The sequence below is a fragment of the Bos indicus genome, chromosome 6 (genome assembly GCF_029378745.1).
Source record: "Bos indicus isolate NIAB-ARS_2022 breed Sahiwal x Tharparkar chromosome 6, NIAB-ARS_B.indTharparkar_mat_pri_1.0, whole genome shotgun sequence".
Taxonomy (NCBI): domain Eukaryota; kingdom Metazoa; phylum Chordata; class Mammalia; order Artiodactyla; family Bovidae; genus Bos; species Bos indicus.
Genome location: NC_091765.1, coordinates 70,847,511 through 70,870,614, shown reverse-complemented (window position 1 = coordinate 70,870,614; position 23,104 = coordinate 70,847,511). Strand labels below are relative to the sequence as shown.

At 44.2% G+C, this 23,104-nt stretch overlaps 1 protein-coding gene across 2 annotated transcripts in view; it reads right to left on the bottom strand.

Moving 5' to 3' along the window:
- Positions 1 to 16,014, bottom strand: part of KIT (KIT proto-oncogene, receptor tyrosine kinase) — an 87,390-nt gene extending 71,376 nt beyond the window's left edge. Inside the window, exon 1 of one of the 2 annotated variants that reach the window (XM_019962772.2) lies at positions 15,857 to 16,014. In XM_019962772.2, coding sequence (XP_019818331.2) covers positions 15,857 to 15,923 — 67 coding nt within the window. In that variant the 5' untranslated portion in view covers positions 15,924 to 16,014. The remainder of the gene's footprint in view (positions 1 to 15,856) is intronic. The other variant, XM_019962773.2, reaches the window with a different exon arrangement.
- Between the last annotated feature and the right edge of the window lie 7,090 nt (positions 16,015 to 23,104).

The following is a 23,104-nucleotide window of genomic DNA, read 5'->3' as shown; positions in this document are numbered from 1 at the left end:
CTGACTGATTGAAAATATATATAAATAAAACGGAATCACTTTGTTGTATACCAGAAATTGACACAACATTGTAAATCAACCATACTTCAATTAAATAAAAAAGAAAGAAAATGAGCTGACTGGAGAAAAGATTTGAAAAATGGAGATAAAAAACTAAGAAAAATGAAAGAAAAAAATCATTTCAGAAATAAAGGGTAAATAAAAAGAACACAAGAGCAAATAAAATGAATAATGCCTCAAAAGAAGTAAAGGAGGAAAATGTTTTAATTCTATCAAATTATGAAGATATTAAAAGGATTTGAGAGAAAAAGGTCAAAATAAAAGATGGGCAAAGAAGATCTAACATGCACACAATGGGAGCTCTAAACGCCAAGAAGAAAAATAGAACCAAGAGCAAAAGCTGCACTGTAAGTAAATTTAAATTTATAGTTGAGCCCAGGTTCCCTGCATTGTCAGTGGATTCTATACCATCTGAGCTACCAGGGAAGTAGCACATTATTGTCCTTGGGGGGAAAAAGAAATCAACCCAGAGCATCTAACAGTACAGAACTACTAGACTTCAAAGAATAAAGGTAAAAAAACAGTCCTTTGGGTATCTAGACAAACATACAAGCTAAATATGAAGGAAAGAAAATCAGATTGCCAGCAGACTTTGACAACACTTTATGGCAAAAGACAATATAGTAAAATATTAAAGATCCTTGAGCAAAGGAAAGATGAGCCAAGGATTTATATCAAACAACCTGACTTTTAAGTATAAAAAGCAAAGGCTACAGACAAGCTCCTGTGAACATAATTCAGGAACTACTTCCCATGAGTGCTTTCTGAGGTACTTTAGAGAATGAGCTACAGAAAACCAAAATGTCAGGAAAGACAAGACATAAGCCGTGGTGGCAAGCATTAAATATACATTTACTTGCAGAACTAAGATTAAATGATGATTTAAAAAGGAAATAGCAGAATATGTGACTGCTATATATTGTGATAAAGTAATTTTGGTGTCGTTTCAGAAAAGTTAGGGGACGGAGGAGTATGCAAGAATATGCTTGCTGACTGCCTCATAGATAGTAACTGGGAGTACAAGAGTATCTCTTCAAATCCCAAGCTAGGAGAGAAGAGGGAAAGGACAGACTAGTAACTAATTTAAATGTTGCTCACAGAAGGCAACCAGTAGGAAATTGGGCCCAGAAAGAGTGAACCAAGAGTATTATATAAAGGTATCAGTGTAAAGGCAACCATCAGAACAAAAGCCAAAAACTTTGCAAGTACTCAACAGTATATCCAAAACAGGGAAGAAAATAAAATTATAGAGGAACACACCATCTATTGACGTTATCTTGTTAAAAAAGAAATCAAACCCGAGTATAATCATACCTCTATGTGACAAGTCTTACAGGAAGTTCAGGGAACAGAACATGTCACACAGCACCACAGGAATGCAGGCAGCAGCATCTGGACTGTGGAAAACTGCACGGGACAAACCCTCAGTTTCTTCAACACACACTGGGGAATACAGCCGACAAAACTAGAAATGACTTAAAGGCCGTATCAACCAACTGACAATGTGGCTCTTGTGCAGAGTCTAGCAAAAATTCTTATGTTCACATATGTTTTCATATTTATTTTCAATAAGGGAAATGTAAATCCTGGATACTCAATGACATTGTGGAACTTTACTGATTTTTGAAGGCTGGGACACTGGCATCGTTATGTTCAGAGAAGGGAATCCTTCTATTTTAGAACTACATACTGGAAACATTCACAAATGAATTTCTACAATGCTTGAGATATGCTTCAAAATAATGGGAGGAAAAGGTGGGATGGATTCCCTGGCAGTCCAGTGGTTACGACACAGGCTTTCAGTGCCATGGACCAGGGTTCGATTCCTAGTCAGGGAACTAAAGATCCCACAAGACACACAGTGCAGCCAAAAAAGAAAAACAAAATGGGAGGACGAAGTAAAGAAGAAAGACTGGTGCTGATCCAACTGCTGAAGCTGGATGATGGGTATATGAGGGTTCGTTACACTTGTCTCCATGTGTGAGATGGCCCCATAATTATTATATATATGCCTGTGTACATGCTATGTCAATTCAGTCATGTCTGACTCTTTGTGACCCTACGGACTGTAGCTAACCAGGCTCCTCTGTCCAAAGAATTCCGCAGGCAAAAGTTCTACAGTGGGTTGCCATGCCCTCCAGGGATCTTCCCCAGCCAGGGATAGAACCCATATCGCTTAACATTTCCTATATTGGCAGGTGGGTTCTTTACCACTAGCACCACCTGTGAAGCCCCACTATATATATATATATATATATATATACACACACACACACACACATACATACATACACACATACACACACACACACTCACATTTCTGTGTATTTTAAAGGTATATATTTATATAGTCTTTAAAGTTATTGTGAGATCCAATTCCTTCATCTCGAAATAAAATGGCTGCTAATAAGTTTTCAAATAACCCAGGAAACAGCTGAGAAGTCACAGGCCCCTCTCTTGTTTTCTTCAACCCTTCCCTAATCAACCGAGAGCAAACTTAATAAGTCTATTACATTTAGGCCCTGATGTTCTCACCCAAAACAACAGGTACTAATGAAAGACAATGACACTGGATTTTTATTTTATTTCTACTCTCAGCTTAGAAACACTAGTCTTCCGTCTAGACTGCTGCTGCTGCTAAGTCGCGTCAGTCGTGTCCAACTCTGTGCGACCCCATAGACGGCAGCCCACCAGGCTCTCCCGTCCCTGGGATTCTCCAGGCAAGAACACTGGAGTGGGTTGCCATTTCCTTCTCCAATGCATGAAAGCAAAAAGTGAAAGTGAAGTCGCTCAGTTGTATCCGACTCTTAGCGACCTCATGGACTGCAGCCCACCAGGCTCCTCTGTGCATGGGATTCTCCAGGCGAGAGTACTGGAGTGGGGTGCCATCGCTTTCTCCGTCCGTCTAGACTAAGTGCTTTAAAGCAACTGATTTCATAATTACTTAAGCACCCGCACTTGTATACCTAAGGCTGTTAGTTTCATCAGAATTGTTAACTGACACTGTCCCAAGTACCTGAGTACCCACCTGAATGCCGTCATTAAGTAACCACAGCTGTAGTCAGTGGGGATGCCCTCTCTTCCACACACAGCTCCTGAGGGTACCACTCGCTGTCCCCAGTCTTGAGGACTACCGCCACCAAAGGCAGCACGAGTCCTACTCCGCGCCCCCAAGAGCGGAGAGAGGAGGAGCTTTCCTGTCCTGTGTACCCAGAATATCCATTCTCACTGGGGGGAGTCCTTGATTTGAAACTGGAGGGCTTATCACTTCATGGACCTCTGAAAGTTCATCCTAAGGCTAAAATGCAAAGAAGTCATCCTGTCCTCTTATCCACGCTACTGCTGTTAACAGCAGAGTGGAAACAGCACGCCCAGCATGACAAGACAGTGGCTGAACTGTGTTTTAGCTTCACCACGACCTGCGTGCTTTGTCAGACTCGAAGCGCTAAATATAGGTATCATTAAAAACCGAAGATGGTCAATTTCGACAAGAAAAAGATGAAAGAATGTGAAAAGGAAGTACAGAGCCTCCGTCCTTGGAGACAGACTGGTGAGCATTCAGCCTGCATCCCTGAAGCATCTCTCTCAGCTGTGAAAAACCATTCTGGTCCATTCGGAGGAAAAAATGGTTCCAAACCTACAGACGGATGACGGACTTTTGGCACATTCAAGTCTCCGCAAACTCCTGAGAAGTGAAGACATTCCCTGGCATTGTGGACACTTCTGTCACCCACTCTGCTACCCCGTTCATCAGTACAGTCTCATACCTGCTAGAGAGGCTGAAGCTACAAAGACTAGAGCCATGACAAGCTGGGCGACTCGTAGGTGCTCAGCCCTTTGAGGGCACCACAGAGGCAGACAGGGCTCAGGAGACAAACATCTCACAAAGCTCTTCCTGAGTTGCCACAACCCGTTTCCCTCCTCACTCCCATCTCTCTCCATTTTGCCTCCTCTGGCCCCTCCTTCCCTGTGACCAACCCTCTGAGAAATCTTGCCTTTCTTTACTTCCTTCTTTAATTGACCCTAATGCAAAACTGAAATAAATCTAAATAAAGCTGCTTTCTCGTGGAGAGCCCCTAGACTTTTTCTGTCTTCTGGGCTCTTTGTAAACCTGGGCTCATGAAAGGAAAAGAATTCGTTAGAACATAAGCCCCAAAAGGACAAGGATCTTTGCTTATTCATGGCTATGCCCTTCCACCACATCAATAATTATTTGTAAACAAATCTACAAATTCCTGGTACATGTAGGGTCCATTGAAAAGATACTGAAGGGACGAAGAGAATGAAGCTGTAAACCTTAAGCACTATAGCTTTATGCCCAGAGGTGCTGTTCCAAGATTCCCACATGGAGAGAGAAGCCACCTGCACCTGCCTGGATTGTGTTCACCTGCCTGGAGTGTGCTCACCTGCCTGGAGTGTGCTCACCTGCCAATGGCAGGCTGCTCACTACCGTAGCACTTTCAGCATCCTGGCCAGCCTCTCCTTAGAAGGCACTCATTCTGAAACTAAAGGGATCATTTAAAATAATATCCCTTGAAAATGCTGGAATGGAAATTAGGCTACACATTCATATCTCCTTAAAAAATTCATAAACCCTTCTACATATGCTAGTTTATTTTAAAAGACTGGAAAGAAGAGTTCTTTTTCATGAAAGTGAGCTAGAAACTTGCCTACAATTTCCCTGTAGTAAATACACTAACTATACTAAAGTAACAAGAAAAACACTTAAACACCCCAATTAACTGTTTTCAAGTGGCGATTCTAATGACGTATTTTTAGAGAAAGGATCCTAGTTTAATTTAACTAATGACGAAAAGCCTAAAGCCTGTGCGGTTTTACCAGGCTGTTTCTTGAGATGAAAATCTTCCATCAGTCGTTAAAAAAGAAATCTACATTGTGAAGAACATGATGGAAACACATTTTTAACATTTTACAAACTATAAAACACACTTTAAAAGGAGCCATAGTCTTTCCAAGTAGAATAATTCTCAATTTTTTAAACCATTTAGTCTTGTTTTCTTTAAAACATATCCTAGCCAAGTAGAAAAACAGCCAAAGGCCACACAAAACCACTAATATTTTCCCCAAAAGTCAAATCTACATTAGATCCGTTTCTATAAATACTTCCCTTCCAATAAAAGACACCAAACAATTAGCAAACCTGGTAACGCCTCCTTTGTTTAAACCCTGCAAAGCAATTCCTCTGCTAAATCTGCATAGGCCATTATATCTAACTTACTGGCAGCCCTGATTGTTTTCAAGAATTTTAAAACGTCCTTTGAAATTATCTGAGTCACCTGGGGTAAAACCAAATGTTTTTTTAAGAGATACAAAGGAAAAAGTAAGGACTTCTCCTCTTTTCATTTACCCTATTATTTTTTAATCCATTAGGTCAAGTACAAGGCATTCCCTGGAAAATACCATCATTCACATCTTTATCTCAAATAATAGATTTCCACCTCTCACAAACAGCTACCTCTTCCCCGAGGATCACTGCTTTGGAAAGGGCAGTAACCAGCACCTCTCATTACCTTTTAATTACCTTCTAATGCAGGGCTAGGGAATCCAGAGCACATCAGAATTCTTTTCAAGGCTTGAGGGTTTTACTTGCTGCTGGGTTTTTTTGTTTGTTTGTTAAATAAATGAATTTATGCATATTTATGCATAAATTTATGTTACACACTTGAGTTACCATTATAATAAATATTTAAAATTTGTTAATAAGCTAAGACTCAAAGATTATCTCTTGCTACTATCAGATGTCGAGCATACAAAATCTGTGACCTTGGCTGGGGGCGGGGGTGGGTAGGTAGGAAGGTAGGGGAGGTAATCAGCCCTGGACTTAAAAGCAACTCCAAGTACATATCCGTGGACCTACTCTGGATGGGCACCATGCATACTGTGTGTGTATGTGTGTACGTACACACGCGCACGCGCGTGCCCTGCGCATAGTGTATATGTGTGTGTTCGTTGCTCAGTCGTCTCTGACTCTTTGCGACTCCAGGCTCCTCTGTCCAGGGGATTGTCCAGGCAAGAATACTGGAGCGAATTGCCATTTCCTCCTCCAGGGGATCTTCCCAACCCAGGGATTGAACCCAAGTCTCTTCAGTCTCCTGCACTGGCAGGCAAGTTCTTTACTACTAGCACCGCCTAGGAAGCCCACAATATATGTAATACCATGCAAAAGTGAGATCCACACTCTTCCTAAAATTACTTCTCTGAGTAAGCACCTACTTGACCAGATGACACTTTCAAAAACCTCATCACATATGGCATTATAGGAAATACTGCAATTACTGAAGAAAAATCCAGGTGCCCTAAAACTTATCCTATCTCGTATTCTGTTAGTCTCCACAGAGACTGTTTTCTACTGGAGTCTTTCAGCTAACTGTCACTCTCTGCTTCTATTGTTCACACCCTGACCAATCATCCCACTCTTCAAGGTTTAACTTGGCTTCCAAATCTTCCTTGCAATCAGCCATTCTACCTGAAAAGTGAAACTTACTCCTTCAGCCCAATACAATACAATATGTGTCTTACTTAGCTTCTGGACCCGATCTGTTATTTAAGTCTTATTATAAATTTTACTACATTAGCATCTACCTAGCACTTCTGTTTCCATAGATTCCCGGCTCCTTCAAGGCAGGAAATCACATCTCAGAAATCTTCATGCATGACGACATGACAGGTGTAATGATGTAATCAACCAGAGACTGCTGAATTGCAGTTCCATTTCTACCACCTTCCCCTGCTGGATGGTCGGCTGATTTAGCAACTGCCACTGAACCATGAACACCAAATGGCCAAAGGCAAGGGGCAGATGCGAAGGGAAGTGAGAATGCTGGGCCAGCCCCAGAGCAAACAGTCCATCCCTGAGTAATCAAGGGGAAAGGGCTCCTTCATCCTTACAGACCTCAGCCTGCGTGCAGCATGGCTGACTGTGTCTCAGGATCACCAGTCGGTGGGGCAATCACAGAGCACAGCCATTCTTAGGTCAGGGCTAATTACGGCTGATTATAGATTACTCTAGACCTCGAACTTCCTTGTTTTTATTCTGGCCCTCAGCTTAAGCTATGGCACTGTACAATTCATTCTGTGGTTATTTTCACCATCCCTACCTCCAATACATCAATCAATAACCCAATTTTAGGTGCAAGTTCTTTATTGGCTACCTTGAATATAACCCAAAATTGTGAAGATCCTGTTAGTCTACTCAGAATTGATGAGAAACACTCCACAGCCACGGCAGTGAAGAGAGAAAAGGGGCTAGTTATTTTATTTACCAAAGATTTCAGGTAGGCCCCTAAAAGGTCATCATGCCAACTGAGGGGCACAGGACCTAACTATTTAAAGACGAAAATTACTTACTTGGCTTTTGTCATACCTGCAGCCAAGATCCTATAACTAGTTCTGGTAACACAATAAAGTCTTTCCAACCTTTCCAACCAAAGGATTTTCCACACACACACTCAAAAACAAAAAAAACCTGACTTCCCTTCTGGGGCAATTTAAACTAGTCTTATTTAGTCCCATTCTTCACTCATATTCTGCAAATATTTGAAGACTGTCATTCACTAAACCTCCCTTCACCTTATCTTCTTCAGGCTTAATAAATCCAATTTCTTTAAGTTGCTTTCAAAGGGCCTATTTCCCAAAGCTTTAATCAACTCTATATCCTCTTCTATACCTAAAACATCCATTTTATTCTCTGAGAAAACCAATAAACATACTTTTTAAATGGTCTAATGCAGAGAATAAATGCAGAATTATCTTCCTGTCATCAATTTTTCAGGAAAATGTGCTTTTCATTACATGACTGGTACAGAACACACAATTCTTTCTAATCCCCAAATCCTACTGTAACATTACAGAGCCATGTTCTGTTGACCTTTGGAGCTTAAGTTTTGTTTTTCACTTGGACCTGACCCTAAGAAGAATTTCATTTATATCTATCGTAGTTTCTGTGAAATTGGGTTTCAAGAAAATGCAGTCTGTAAGTAACCAAAGAACAAACATAGCATCCCATGCCCTCTTTCAAAAGGTCTCATCCTCTTAGCTTTATTTCTGTTAATTCCATAGCACCCCCAGTTCTGTTACCACACCCACAGTAACTCCTGTTCCCCCCCCTCACTATCTCACCAGTGACTGGCAAATCCAAGATGCCTGTAAATTGGCCAAGTGAATGAACCAAGTCTGCCACCTTTATCTTCCTCTTATTTCTAAAGTGTTTCTCTTTCTCTCCAGAGCATGCACCCCAACACCCAAGTGCTCAGTTCTTCATCCAAAGACCATCTAATCATCTAACGAGTGTGACTGATGGACCCCTGCACAGCTCCCCACAAACATATAACTGCTCAGTCAAAGGCTTAACTCCACTCTAACAGAGGCTCCAAAACTCTCCCTTAGATATTTGTACACCCATGTTCATAACAGCATTCTTCACAATAGCCAAAAGGGGGAAGCCAAGTGTTCATTGATGGATGAACAGATAAACAAACTGTGGTAGACACGTCCACATACATGCACTGCCCTCCTTAAAAAGGAAGGAAATTCCGACATATGTACCACATGGTGGTGCAGTCACCAAGTCGTGTCTGACTCTGCAACCCCATGGACTGTAGCCCACCAGGCCCCTCTGTCCATGGAATTCTCCAGGCAAGAATACTGGAGTGGGTTGCCATTTCCTTCTGCAGGGGATCTTCCCAACCCAGGAATCGAACTAGACAAATTCTTTACTGACTGAGCTATGAGGGAAGCCCTGAACCTTGAAGACAGTATGCTAAATGAAATAAGCCAGTCACAAAGACAAGTACTGAATGATTTCTCTTATGTGAGGTCCACAGAGCATCACAATCATACAGACAGAAAGTAGAATGATGGTTGCCAGGGGTTGACGGACTGTTTCATGGGTTGAGAGTGCTAGGTTTTTGTAAGATGGAAGTGTTCTATCTTAAATAACAATGTGAAGATAATACCACTGAGCTGTACACCAAAAAATGTTTACGATGGTAAACTTTACGTGTATTTTACTAAAACTTACACACACACACACACTCCTTAGTTTCAGCTGCCCACAGCAAGGGGGTGCCCAAGTTTTCGGAGCTGGCTGGGGAGTGTGCATCAGGACAATATGGTGGAGCAAACAGCCCTGGACTACTGAGCAAAGCTGGGAGGGCCACTACTGGGTCAAGTCTACCATAGCCTTGACTACAAAAGTATTTTGCAGAATCTGGACCAAACCCAAAACTAAAACGACCCTCCCCCACCAATGATCCTTGAGGCTAACCAAAGTCCACCTTTCCAGCCTCTTCCCTCCAATTCCTTCCCCCTAGTCCTAACATGAATTGAATCTTCAAATAAAATCTTAATCTCTTGCTCCCTCTTTCAGTTTTTTTTCCAATACAAGCCTCAACTACAGACACTCTGCCCTCCTTTAAAGTGTAGAACTTAATGTCAAATATTATCTCCCATATGGACACTTTTACTGATCCCTGATCTCTATCACATGCCCACCAAGATGTAAACTCCTCTCCTTTGAAATACTGCCTGGGTGCTCTGCTCTTATGACACCGAATTCTACTTTGAATTGATGGTTCTGCTCTCACTTTATTCCTCCACAGCTCAGGAGTCCACACGTACAGTACCTGCAAGGACCAAAGCATAGGGATTGATCATCCTTTGCTAAACTGAATCTGAAACGTTGACTGAGCAAAGCTCTATACAAGTGCTGGAGAACAGGCGAGAGTTTAAACTAGTATTGACTGAGCACTGCTGTGCGTCCAGTAGTGGGGGCAACGGACAAGCCCAGCTTGGTCCTTCAGCAGCTAGAGAAGAACCTCTTACAGTCACGGAGCAGCCTCTCCCTCTCAAGGCTTTCAATGCCACTTTGCAAGGCATAGGGTTCAGGGACCCTCTGTGAGCTACATTTACCTATTCACATTGAGAAAATGGCCATCTACAGAACTTTCCCCCCCTAAACTTTTATCCAGAAAGCTGAACCCCCTTTTATAGAAAGCAGCTATGAATAAGGTTAAACAGAACCAGGGAGAGAACTATGCACAACGCTAACTGAATCTTTAAAAAAAAAAAACAGACAGACATTAAATGGATAAGCTTCAGGACTTCCCTGGTGGTCCAGTGGTGAAGACTCCATGCTTTCACTGCAGTGGGTACAGGTTCCATCTACGGTCAGGGAACTAAGATCCCACATACCTCTCCATGAGGTCAAAAAATATATATAAAAGTAAAAAAATAACCATAAATGGATAAACTTCATCTTGATCTGGGCTTCCCTGGTGGCTCAGATGGTAAAGAATTTGCCTGCAATGCAGGAGACTCGGGTTCGATCCCTGGGTCTGGAAGATTCCTTGGAGAAAGGAATGGCAACCCACTCCAGTATTCCTGCCCCATTCCAGTATTTCTGGAGAATTCCATGGACAGAGGAGCCTGGTGGGCTACAGACCACGGGGTCGCCAAGAGTTGGACCTGACTTGATTAATAACTTGTCTTGATTAATACTAAGACAAACCCCTCTATATAACCTGGTTTTAAACCATTTCTTAGCTCTTAGGAAAGCTAAGAGACAAAGCTGAAAAAGAAACATTAAAGTCAGCCTGATGGTGGAGTTCCCATGCTTTCCCTGTAAGGGACGCTATGCAAATGTGTTTTGTGCATAATCTAATTTTCTCCTTTTAGTAGCCCTATGCCATCATTCCCATTTTCCAGGTGAGGAAATGACGCTTGAGCGAGGTGAAGGGTCTCATCCCAGGCCACAGAGCTGGCAAGAGGTAGAACTGAATAAAAACCCAGCTTGTCAATTTCAGAGCCCAAGCTCTTAACTCCACATACGCTGAATAGCAGTTTCACATAAACTTTAAAGTTTGAAAAAGCCTTAAAAACATAGCTGTCAGAAAGGTATGCAGCCAAAGATACCTAGCAAAATCATTTCATAACTAAAAGGTAAGCACTAAGGCTAAAGCATAAGATGAATGGAAAAAATTAGGAGGGATAAATATTTTCACTGGAGAAATCTGGGTTTTTTTTCCTCCTGAGGAAAAAATAGCCCAAGATCTGTTCAATCTCTAAGACTAGTGATTCCCAACTGTTATGTCAAAAGCTATATAAAATTCAAGACAAAAATTAAAGTTCATTTCATTTTAAAAGTTGTCAAAATCTGTTGGTATCTACATGCAAGGATTATAAAGAGAAATAGTCAAATTCTACACACTTACGAAGTTTCTTCATTTGTTAGGTGGCTATCCAATCCCAGATCCTGCACCAAGTATTTTCACAAGAATTTGTTTCTAATCTTTAAAGTAATCATATTAGAGAAGGCATTAATCCCATTTTAGGGATATCAATAATTTCTAATTTATGGATAATACTTATGTATTAAACTTGACATGTATTGAGTTTGTACCATGAGTGTGCCAGGCAGCACCATGCTAAAAACTTTATATGTAGCCACATTCGTACTGACACAGAGAGGTTAAATAATTTTCCCAACGTCACACAGCTAAAACTAGGATGAAAGAAGGAAACTCAGCAAGAGGAAGCAATTCGTTCAAAGGTCACAAAGCTGTCAGTCATGGAGTCAGCAGACTAAGACAAGGCTGTCTTCATTCCTTAGGCCTGTGCTCCTTCCACCAGGTACCTGCAATATCCCACCTGTGCTCACCAGAGCCCAAGGCTAAATACCCAAAAGCCTGACTGGCAGTAGAGAGGGATTGTCTAGAGCAACAGGAAGAGCTGAGGTCCCATGTAAAAAGCAATTTTCAATTCTTCAAGAGAATTGAGAAATCTAGATTTTGATACAAATTCTCCATATTTTAAATACTTCCCCAGTGTTTTCTATAAAAAGCATTATGTGAGCCAAATAAAACACATCCAAGTAAGGGCTATCAGTTTACAATTAAGTGTCTGAAGTCAAAAGATGGGCTGTCTCAGGTCCAAAATGTCAGAAACCAGAGTTGCTAAGCCAGGCTTATTCACAAGTCCTCTCTACTTTCAACAATGATTTACACTGAATTCCCTCTATTATTCAAACTTTTACCTCTTCGCTCTGGATTTGCAGCCATGAAAATATCTATTCAAGTTACAGAGACCACGTGTGAAATTTTGCATGCCTAAGGTTTCTTCAAATGTCTTTCAGTGCCTGCTTTTAAAAAGACACCGAACACAAACACAGCAACATTTAGCACTTCCCCAGCCTGTCGGCTGTTAAACTAAATTCATTCTGGAAAACACCGCTGCAGCCTTGACCACTGCCTTGAGGGGTTCCCGCACTGCAGTCCAGCTTCAAGAATTCCGCTCAGGACACTACGGCTCATTTCCTGGTATCCTTTAATCAGCTGGGGAGACTTGAGGAAATGAGTCAAAATCCTAAGGGCAACTTTTAGCGGCCGTCAACAACAGCAGCAAAATCCATCACCACCACAACATCTGTACATAAACGTGCTCCAAGGGAAGCCCACAGAATAACTTGGCACACCATTTGTTCGGGGGAGAGAAAGGTTCTGAGTGGTGAACTGCATTATAGCTCATGGTGCTCATCTAGGGTAAACGGCCAATGGTGTTATCCATCACTGGGGGATTTCTCTCACAAGTTCACCACAAGTATACAATGCAAAGACCACTTTTTATTTTTTTTATAGTGGGGATGGAAAAAAACTTCAACTAACTTGCATCATCATCTTAGAGACAGCGCATCTTCATTTTGGAGGGATTCTAACTGGAACAGGACAGTTCACACCTAAAGCCTTCATGCTGTGCCAAGTCCCTTCAGCCATGTCCAACTCTTCTCGACCCCATGGACTGTAGCCCACCAGGCTACTCTGTTCATGGGACTCTCCAGGCAAGAATACTGGAGTGGGTGCCCTCATACCCAGCGTCAAAAGGGGAGCTATCGTACACAGGTATCATACATAGCCCTGGGGAGCTATCACTGAGTGACTCCCTCTTCGATGAAACTTCCCTCAAATTAAGAACTCTAATTCAGACACCCTGTGACAGGCAATTCAAGGTCTTTTTTCACCAACATTGGGAAGGTAATAATCTTGACGAGCCTATATTCCCAGAACCTCCAACAATGCCTAGCATATGATATATAACAGTTTCAAATAAATCTCACTTTATAACTGACTGAGAAATCATGTGAATGGATATACACCTGGGCAGATGGGGCCAATCTCAGGCTTCACCACTGATTATTGTGGGAACTGGCTTATTCTCAGCCAGTTTCTCCAGATTTGGTAGGGATGGTAACAGGACTACCTCCAAGACTTATCGAGAGGACTGGAAATTTCAGGCAATGGAACCCAACACAGGATCTGGCACTAATGCGAAATTTAAGGCACACTAGAAAAACATGTTGCAATAACAAAGCATGAGTGATTTATAAAGTCTTGAGGAAAAAAAATGTGTGGATGGGTGGGAGAGACCAGAAAGGGCATAAATGAAGTATCTGGGTTTCCTGTATAAAAGCGTCATGTTATTTCCAGCAGGATAATAATCCAGAATGTTCTGTGTCCAGCTGCTGAGGATGACTCTAGCCTCACACCTGCAGGAACGAGGGCAGGGTATGATTCACTATTCCTTGCAGGTTCATCCTGCTGGGTACAGGAGTTGTAAACACTGCAGTGGAGGGGGGGGGGGGGGGCGGAAATGGAGGATCCTGCAGAGTGGGCATCTCCTTCAAAGAGAAACTACAGGCAAGCATGTGAGAGAACACACACCTTGCTGCTTTAACCAGAGGCAGACGAGTGGGGTACTACCAAGGAGTCTCTGTGACCAGGAGAGGCAGTGGAATTTCAAGAAGGCAGGAAGGATTCAGGGTAAGAGTTCAGAAGTAGACAGTCTATGCTCAGGACACTGAAAGAGGAGACTTTGGGACCCAAGGAATCCTTCATGGTGCAGACCCCTCACTACCCCGTGGAGGACGCTGTGCTCCCCTGAATTTAAGGGACTGGCACAATGGCACGCAGCCAATAAAAGCTGAGAAAAGAACCAGAAAGGCAGCACGAGCCTTTGTCACTATCCCACACTGCCCCCCGCGAGCCAGACCTTAAAATCCCCTCTGCCAAAAAAATTCTCTAGGATGGAGCAGGCTAATTCTGAGGAAGAACGAAGCTATTCATTTAATTTTCCAAAAAATGGGAAACAGTCTGTGTGGTAGTTCTCGTGCCCCCATCAGGTCCAGTGCACATGTCTTAAATGAAATTAATTAAAATGTCAAGGCACCAAGATGTAAGGGACCAAACATTTCATTTGAAGCTTAGGCGGTCAAATCAGCCACCGGAACCCGGCCACTCGTCATGATCCTTCCTACCTCTCTTCCCCCACAGGAAAGCCCTCACAATGCCTTAAGATTTTATGGGAAAACTGACCAGCAGTCAGAAAACTGACGAGGCAGTTCCACAATAGTTCATAGCGATGCTTCCTCGGAGCCCTTGAATTCCAGTTCAGACTCACTTTCTATCCTAACATCATCAAGTTAGCCTTAAGGGTTTAGAAAAAAAAAAAAAACGACGTGGGAAATAGCAGAGCTTCAGGGGGTTAGCTGGGCGACTTGCACTCGCTTGCGCACCAGAGACACCCAGAAAAAGAGAGAGGGGGCAGGAATGTGATTGAGGGTTTCCAGGAGTCTACAAATCCTCCTACTCCACCTGAAGACCCAAGTTCCCGCGCAGATATAACCGATTTTCACAACAGCTTTAAGATTTAAGTAAGATTTGCTGAAAGTTCCACTCCATCTCCCACCCCCCACCTCGGGCAGCCGTTAAGTAAATCACGCGAGAGGCTGTGTTGCGATTCTCAATATTCCCAAAGAAAACAGGGACCTGCGATTAGAGGTCGCACACACCGAAGGTGCTGGAAGAGCCCAGTCAACCTGGCCGGGCACTCTGGCCGGGCGTGGGCGGCGGCTGGGGTCGGGGACCGCAATGTCTATGCGCGCCATCCCTGTCTCCCGCGGGAGCAGGCAGCAAACGCAGCCACCAGCCGCTCCGAGGCGCGTTGCAGGAAAGAAACGGCACGCGGCAGCAAGGGGCGAGCCTCGGGCACGGGATGTACAAAAGCAAAGTCTGCAACCTAGCGGCTGCTTTCCACACCCCTGCCCAAGTTGTCTCCGGAGCCGCACCTCCAGGTTCGCGGCCACAGAGCCGCACGCTCCCCCCTGCTAAAAGCATAACTGGGGAACCCGAGGACGCCGCAGCCTTCGACTCCGGTCCAGAGTGGCGCCTGGAGCAGAGGAGGCAGCGGGTGCGTCCCCAGCTCTGGGGCACAAAGAGCGCCGCGGTTTGGAAAGCAGCCGCTGCAGAGCAAAGAAAAGGCTCTCCTACAACTTCGCCCTCGACGCGGCTGAGAACCTGCGGGCCGGTTCTCACGCACAACTTTTAACAAAAGGATGCAACCGCCGCGCCTCAGCCGGCGGAGATAACGCGCTGCGTGAGAACTCCCTCGCCGCCCGCCTCTGACCCCGCTCAGCTCGCCCTCCTCACAAAAGCAGCCCTAAACTCACACACAACCCGCTGCCCTCAGCCTAAGCCCCTCGCCGCCCGCCTTCCTGAAAGACTCGCAGCTCAGCGCCCCCACCACCGGCTGAGGAGGGCTCCCGGCGCAGGTGAGCAGGGCAGGGCGCAGTAGAGTCCCGGGGCCGCCCCGAATCTTCCCGAGGCTGAAACGCACCGGCAGCCGGCTCTCCCCAGCCACCCCAACGTATTCGGACCCTAACGGGCACAGGCTGCGCCGGGGGGGGAAGGGGGGAGGCGCGGTCCGAGTACCCGCAGCGTCCTCCCACCTGTCTGGACGAGGAGCAGGAGCAGCAGAACGAAGAGGAAATCCCAGGCGCCGCGAGCGCCTCTCATCGCGGTGGCTGCGCTGGGACCGGAGCTCTGTTCCACGTTCCGGCTCTCGCCCGAGTGCCGGGAGCGCGGCAAAGCCGAGCCCCCAGAGCCGCGAGCGCCAAGCCGCGGCCGCTCCTCCCAGCGCCCTCCCCCTGCGCGGCGGCCACGCCCCTTCTGCGCGCCCCTCCTCGCCTTGGTCTGGGTCTAGCTCCCTGGCGGCGGTGTCTGACCCCTGTTCTTTCGAGGTGCTGATCCCGGGGGACTGAGCCCGCGGGGAGTGGTTGGGCACGTCGGCCCTCGCCCCACGCTCAAGACCCCAGAGCCCATACATCTCTCCACCTCTCCTCCCCGGTGATGTTCCCGGACGAGAGTGGTGTTGCCCGCCGCGCGCTTTGTGAAGCTGGGCACCACGCGCACATCAGGGGATCGGCCCGCCACCTGGCAGATGCTCCCCAGACAATAAAGGTCCGCCACCGCCCCTCAAGCAAGCTCCCGAGGGAGGAGGCTGGACGCCGCTGGTGGTGGAGGGGTGCGGGGAACAGGAATTTGGGGGGAGCGGAATTGGGCCCCGACATTCTTCTGTATTCTTGTTGTTCGAGGAGGACCAAACGTGGCTACAGGAGCTGCGGTAGAAGGCTGAGCCCAGGCGTAGGTAATTTTTAATGCTCAGTTTCTGCACCTGCTCCTCAATCTGTAAGGGCACAGTTGGTTTCTATTGGTCGGCTTGGCCTCTGCCGAGACCTTTCTGGAGACTGGGGCTTTGCGGGTAGGGAGGGGCCTTGTGAAGTTTACTCTGCGAGCTCGAGTTTTCAAACCCTTTTGAGCCAAAGTTCTTGTACTTTTAAGCCCTCTGAGCGTCTATTTTTTTTTCCCCTTGTACTCTTTCTGTGCCTCTCTATCAGAAGGTAGTTACAAGGGTGGGGATTCTTGTGTTCCTCTTAGCTGCCCTAGCCTGTACCAAGAGCAGAACAATAGTAAAATGATCCTCTTAAGCCAAGTTTTTCACGGCCTAGGAAGTGCTTTACCCAAGGAAACAACAGTATCTGTGTAGGGTTTTATAGTTCCTCCTTATGCTGAATGTTATTTCATGCTCACAATAACAGCTTTGTGAGGTAGGTAGATTTATTATTTCAGTTCTAAAAGTGGCCCAAAATCACACAGTTAAAAGAGGGGAGACCCAGCCATTTTAAGATTGACTCCAGGTATGATGAGTCTTCCCTCTGCATTCTAATAAATCAGTAAGACACCTCTCCATTCTCTTCAGAATGGAAAATAAATGGAAAGTGCCCATAAGAAAGAGCTGTGGAATAATTTAGATGCATTTAGACTCTTCTCTAAAGTAGCAGCCAAAATTTATCATTAACCAGTTCTCCTCCTCCCCTTATTTCATACTGAAAGCTCCCTTGTTCCATGTTGGTAGGGCCTAAACTGGTTTAAGAAATGTAACTTTCAAAGTTAGCTAATCACTTAAAAATTATCACTACTCGATCAATATGATATATGATCACCTCTCTTTAAATATATTTATTTATTCAGTAAGCACTTAAGTGTCTATGGAGAGCAAGGAGGAACTAGGCACTGGGAGGACTATTGTTCTTAGACAGGTGTGGGCACCCCGCCACAATCCTTAGAGTCAAGTGTGGGAACCCACAGTCCAATGTCCTAGCAAAAGGTTCAAGTCACACAGCTATGGGATGACTGAAATTCAAAGGGTACTGTACTCAGAACCATCAGACCACATCTTTTTCTGAAAATGACAGAGATATAAGGTACCACTCAGAGCAATGATAAGTTTCTGGGATCTTGATTTATTTCTAAAATCATTTCATAGTGGGGAGAAAAATCACTATGTGTTAAAATATCAACATTATGCCTGAGAGAGAAAATTTACAATTTTCTTCTTCAATCAACTGATATTGGAGAGGATAACAAGTCTTCAGAAGATTGAAGAGAAAAGAGACCATATTGCAATTTAATTCTAGGCAGGAAACTTCTATCCAGAAAAAAAAAAAAAAAATAGAGAATTATACAATGCTGGACTATCATTCATGTTCTCTCTTCAAAAACACCTATGAGCATCTAGGTAAGCATATGCTACAAAACCAATAAGATGGCGTCTCTGCCTAGAGGATTCTCATTCCAGGAGGGAAAACAGATACCCCAATAAGAAACTAAAATATCTGTTAACAGGGTCCATGTTCAGCCTGTATATACCCAGGGTGGCCATATTGGTTGGGAGAATATTGAAATCTTTCTGTACTCCTGAGAAAAACAAACACTACTTCCCTAAACACCTTCTCATCCCAACTCCCCTTAAGAACACCCCAAATCTCCTCAGATATAGCAATTAAAGGTTTAAGGCCAGGCATGGCAGAGAACCATCAGTCCTAGTGCCTTTAGGGTTATTAGCTATTTTTCAAAATATCCTCTGCTAGCTCTGTCCTAAAGGAGGCATGTAGAAGGTGCTATGAGTGAAATGCCATGGAATGCACTAGGTTTTAGATCGTGTCCAGTAGAAACATTTACAATAATGGAAATAGTTTACATCTCATGTGTGAGACCAGTTCTGCACTATTTTGTGATAGCCCTTGCACCCTTTCATGAGTTATACTTTATATATTTTTATTGTTTTCATGATTGTATTAGTGAGGGCTCTTGATTGCAAGTTGTAGAAACTCAACTCAAACTGACTTATGCAAACAAAAACATAAAACCTATTAGCTCAGATAACTGGAAAGTCCAGGGATGATGATGTTCCAGACTTTCCTAGGTCTAAGAGCTCAGTCATCAGGACTTGAAGATGTGTATGTCTGTGTGTACACGCATGTGCATACACACATGTATTCTTTTTCATCTCCATCCTTTAGCAATGCTTCCCTGTATTGCTTTCCTGACTTCATATGCAGCTCTAGACTTACAGCTCATTGCAGATGCAAGCAGAGTTTTTCTGCCCTCAGGAACATCTCCTACAAAAGTGCTGACTTGGCTTAAGTCACATGCTCATCTAGAACCAGTCACTGAAACCAGACAGATGGAACATAAGGATCAGCCAGGCCTGGGTCACATGCCCCGGCCTGGGTCACATGCCTGTCCCTGGAGCCAGGGCTGGGGGCCCACTTCATCCACATCACAAGGCTTCAGAATGTGGAGGGCTGTGTTCTCAAAGGAAAACTGAGGAGGAATGTTGCCGCACAAAGAGAACCAGAAAGGTTCACTATAGCCTCACACAGCCCAAATCTGTAATTTGAAATTTTTTATATTTCTGATTGTAGAAGTAAAGATGCTTACTGTAGAAAATTTAGAAAATACCAAAAATGATAATGAATGAAACAAAACAACAATCACCCAAGGTATAATTACCGAAGGGTTCATTTTGTTATGTTTCTTTTGAATCTTTCTTCTCTGTTTATTCTAACTTCTTTTTTTCATTGTATGATTTAAGATTTTACAATATTTGGTAGGTTTCTATCTAGCTTTTTCACTAATCATAACACAAGCATTGTCCCAAATCATTATCAATTCTTTGGAAACATACCATATAATGGTAATATAATGTTCAGTCAACCCTATATATGTACCATAATTCTGGATGTTTCATCATTCCTTTATTTTTTCCAGTTTTTTTCCTATCATAAATTACTTGGTGATGATCTTGGTGAATAAAACGTCCCTGCCTCTGATCACTTATTTAGGATAGATTCCTAAAGATGGAATTAGTACATTGAGGGGACAATCATTTTCAAATTTGCTCCTTGATAGTCCCTATTTTTCCAGTAATGATTTGAAAGTCGATCAAGTGGGAGAAATGAGTATATGATCTTTATTGGTAGATTCTGTTTTCATGATAATACTCAGAGTTAGTGAGGACAAAAGAAGATGATGTGTGCTCTTAGTACAAGCTTTCATGCAGTATTTGTTGAACACCTAAGTGTGTTCTATTTGGTGCTAGGAATGTGGAGTTGGACAAGACACAGATGCTGTCCTCATGGGATTTGCAGAGAAAGAAGAGGGACACATCAGGGGGTCAAAGATGAAATTATTATACGTGCTCTAAAAGAAGTCTGCCCAGGGTGATTTTGAATGCAGAGGAGATCCTTGATCATATTGTACAGTGGCCTCATGAAGCTCCCGCAAAGAGTTGGCAGATTCTGAGTCATGCAGAAGAGAGGAGGGCCAAGAGGGAGAGGGAGAAAGCAGGCGTGCAAAGGGCTAGAGGCCGGAACCAGCATGAGGCAGATGAACCACGCTGTAGTTCATCACAGCACAGCTAGGGAAGGGTGTATGGTGCAGCACAGCCAGGGAATCAGGGCCTTACAGGAATGGGAGACCACAGAGATAAACAAGAATCATTCCTGCCAAGAACCATGAACTTCATCCTCTGATGAAGAATGAAGCTATGAAGAGTCACTACAGGACTACTCTGGGGCCAGAAGTGATTAAGATTTACATTTTAGAAAGATAGTGGGAAGACTCAGTGAAGGGTAAATGAAAAGGAGCCAAAACTTGAGAAAATAGTCAGGAGCCTAATGCGGTGATCCACAAGAAGAGTGGTGAACTGGATTAAGTTAATGGAGGTGAGAATGGTGAGAAAGGGTGAAAAAGAAATACCGAGCAGACCTTAGACCTTGATCCCCAACTGTGCTGTGAAAGGGGAGTGGAAAGAGGGACGGATTTCTGATGTCAGTTCCAATGTGCTTCCCTTCAGCAAGACACAGAAGCAGGCTTATAATGGAACGTGAAGGATGTGGAGTCGGGCCTGGTGGGTGTGAGGTGCCCATGGGTGCTGTGTAAGCTAGACGTGCAGTCTTGGAGCTCAGCACGGGTCCTGGCCATAGCGAAGTGGTGGGGGCTGAGGGTTTGGATAAGATCACCCCGATGGAGTAGATCACCCCGATGCAGTGTCCCTCGGGAAGAAAACAGGGGGCTGATGTCATACCTAGGGAAACGCCCACATTTAAGGGATAAGCAGAAAAAGTTCTGACAAAGGATCCTGATAAGCAAGGGTCAGAAAGGCAAAGAGAGAGAGCTATGGCTCAAGGAGATTTCAGGGGCATGGGTGTGTTCAGGTGTTGCCTATCTCTTAAGAAGGTCAAATAAGATAGAAATGCAGCAGTTGCCTTGTAATCATAATAGGAAATCGCGACACCTCAATTCAGTTCAGTTCAGTCACTCAGTCATGTCTGACTCTTTGCGACCCCATGAATCGCAGCACGCCAGGCCTCCCTGTCCATCACCAACTCCCGGAGTTCACTCAGACTCACGTCCATTGAGTCAGTGATGCCATCCAGCCATCTCATCTCTGTCGTCCCCTTCTCCTCCTGCCCCCAATCCCTCCCAGCATCAGAGTCTTTTCCAATGAGTCAACTCTTCACATGAGGTGGCCAAAGTACTGGAGTTTCAGCTTTAGCATCATTCCTTCCAAAGAACACCCAGGGCTGATCTCCTTCAGAATGGACTGGTTGGATCTCCTTGCGGTCCAAGGGACTCTCAAGAGTCTTCTCCAACACCACAGTTCAAAAGCATCAATTCTTCGGCACTCAGCTTTCTTCACAGTCCAATTCTCACATCCATACATGACCACTGGAAAAACCATAGCCTTGACTAGACAGACCTTTGTTGGCAAAGTAATGTCTCTGCTTTTCAATATGCTATCTAGGTTGGTCATGACTTTCCTTCCAAGGAGTAAGTTTCTTTCAATTTCATGGCTGCAGTCACCATCTGCAGTGATTTTGGAGCCCCCCCCCAAAAAAATAAAGTCTGACACTGTTTCCACTGTTTCCCCATCTATTTCCCATAAAGTGATGGGACCAGATGCCATGATCTTCGTTTTCTGAATGTTGAGCTTTAAGCCAACTTTTTCACGCTCCTCTTTCACTTTCATCAAGAGGCTTTTTAGTTCCTCTTCACTTTCTGCCATAAGGGTGGTATCATCTGCATATCTGAAGTTATTGATAATTCTCCCGGCAATCTTGATTCCAGCTTGTGCTTCTTCCAGCCCAGTTTCTCATGATGTACTCTGCATATAAGTTAAATAAGCAGGGTGACAATATACAGCCTTGACGTACTCCTTTTCCTATTTGGACCAGTCTGTTGTTCCATGTCCAGTTCTAACTGGTGCTTCCTGCCTGCATATAGGTTTCTCAAGAGGCAGGTCAGGTGGTCTGGTATTCCCATCTCTTGAAGAATTTGCCACAGTTTATTGTGATCCCCACAGTCAAAGGCTTTGGCATAGTCAATAAAGCAGAAATAGATGTTTTTCTGGAACTCTTGCTTTTTCCATGATCCAGCAGATGTTGGCAATTTGATCTCTGGTTCCTCTGACTTTTCTAAAACCAGCTTGAACACCTGGAAGTTCACGGTTCACGTATTGCTGAAGCCTGGCTTGGAGAATTTTGAGCATTACTTTACTAGCATGTGAGATGAGTGCAATTGTGTGGTAGTTTGAGCACTCTTTGGCATTGCCTTTCTTTGGGATTGAAATGAAGACTGACCTTTTCCAGTCCTGTGGCCACTGCTGAGTTTTCCAAATTTGCTGACATATTGAGTGCAGCACTTTCACAGCATCATCTTTCAGGATTTGAAAGAGCTCCACTGGAATTCCATCACCTTCACTAGCTTTGTTCGTAGTGATGCTTCCTAAGGCCCACTTGACTTCACATTCCAGGCAACACCTAGCAAGTTCCAAATTCTTTATGTTGATAGAAACTAACTCATTTCAACCTCACAGTAACTCTACCAGGTAGGTACTCTTGGTACCCTCAGTTTATAGATGAGGAAACTGAGGCTCAAGAAAGTTAAGTAACTTACACTAAATTTACACCAGGATTCAAACCCTTGGCAGGCTGATTCCATACCCTGGTACATAATTCCTGTGATAAGTCACCTCCCTACTCAACCTCAAGGTTATTGGTGACTAAATCCATACTCTCTCACTCAGACACACACCTAGACACACACACTCACACACACACAGAGTTTATGACACCAGAATTTAGGCTGCAGTGGGTTGAATGATACATTAGGGGTGAAGAGATGGAGCCAAGGATTTATTGCTAGATACATTTTCAAGAAATTGAGTGGTATAAAAAAAGGAAGGGATGAGGCAAAGGACCACAGGGAGATTGGGAAGCCTTGAGCAGTTTGTAGGGTGAGGTGAGAACACCAGAAGAGGGAGATTTGAAAGATCCAGCTGGTGGGAAAGG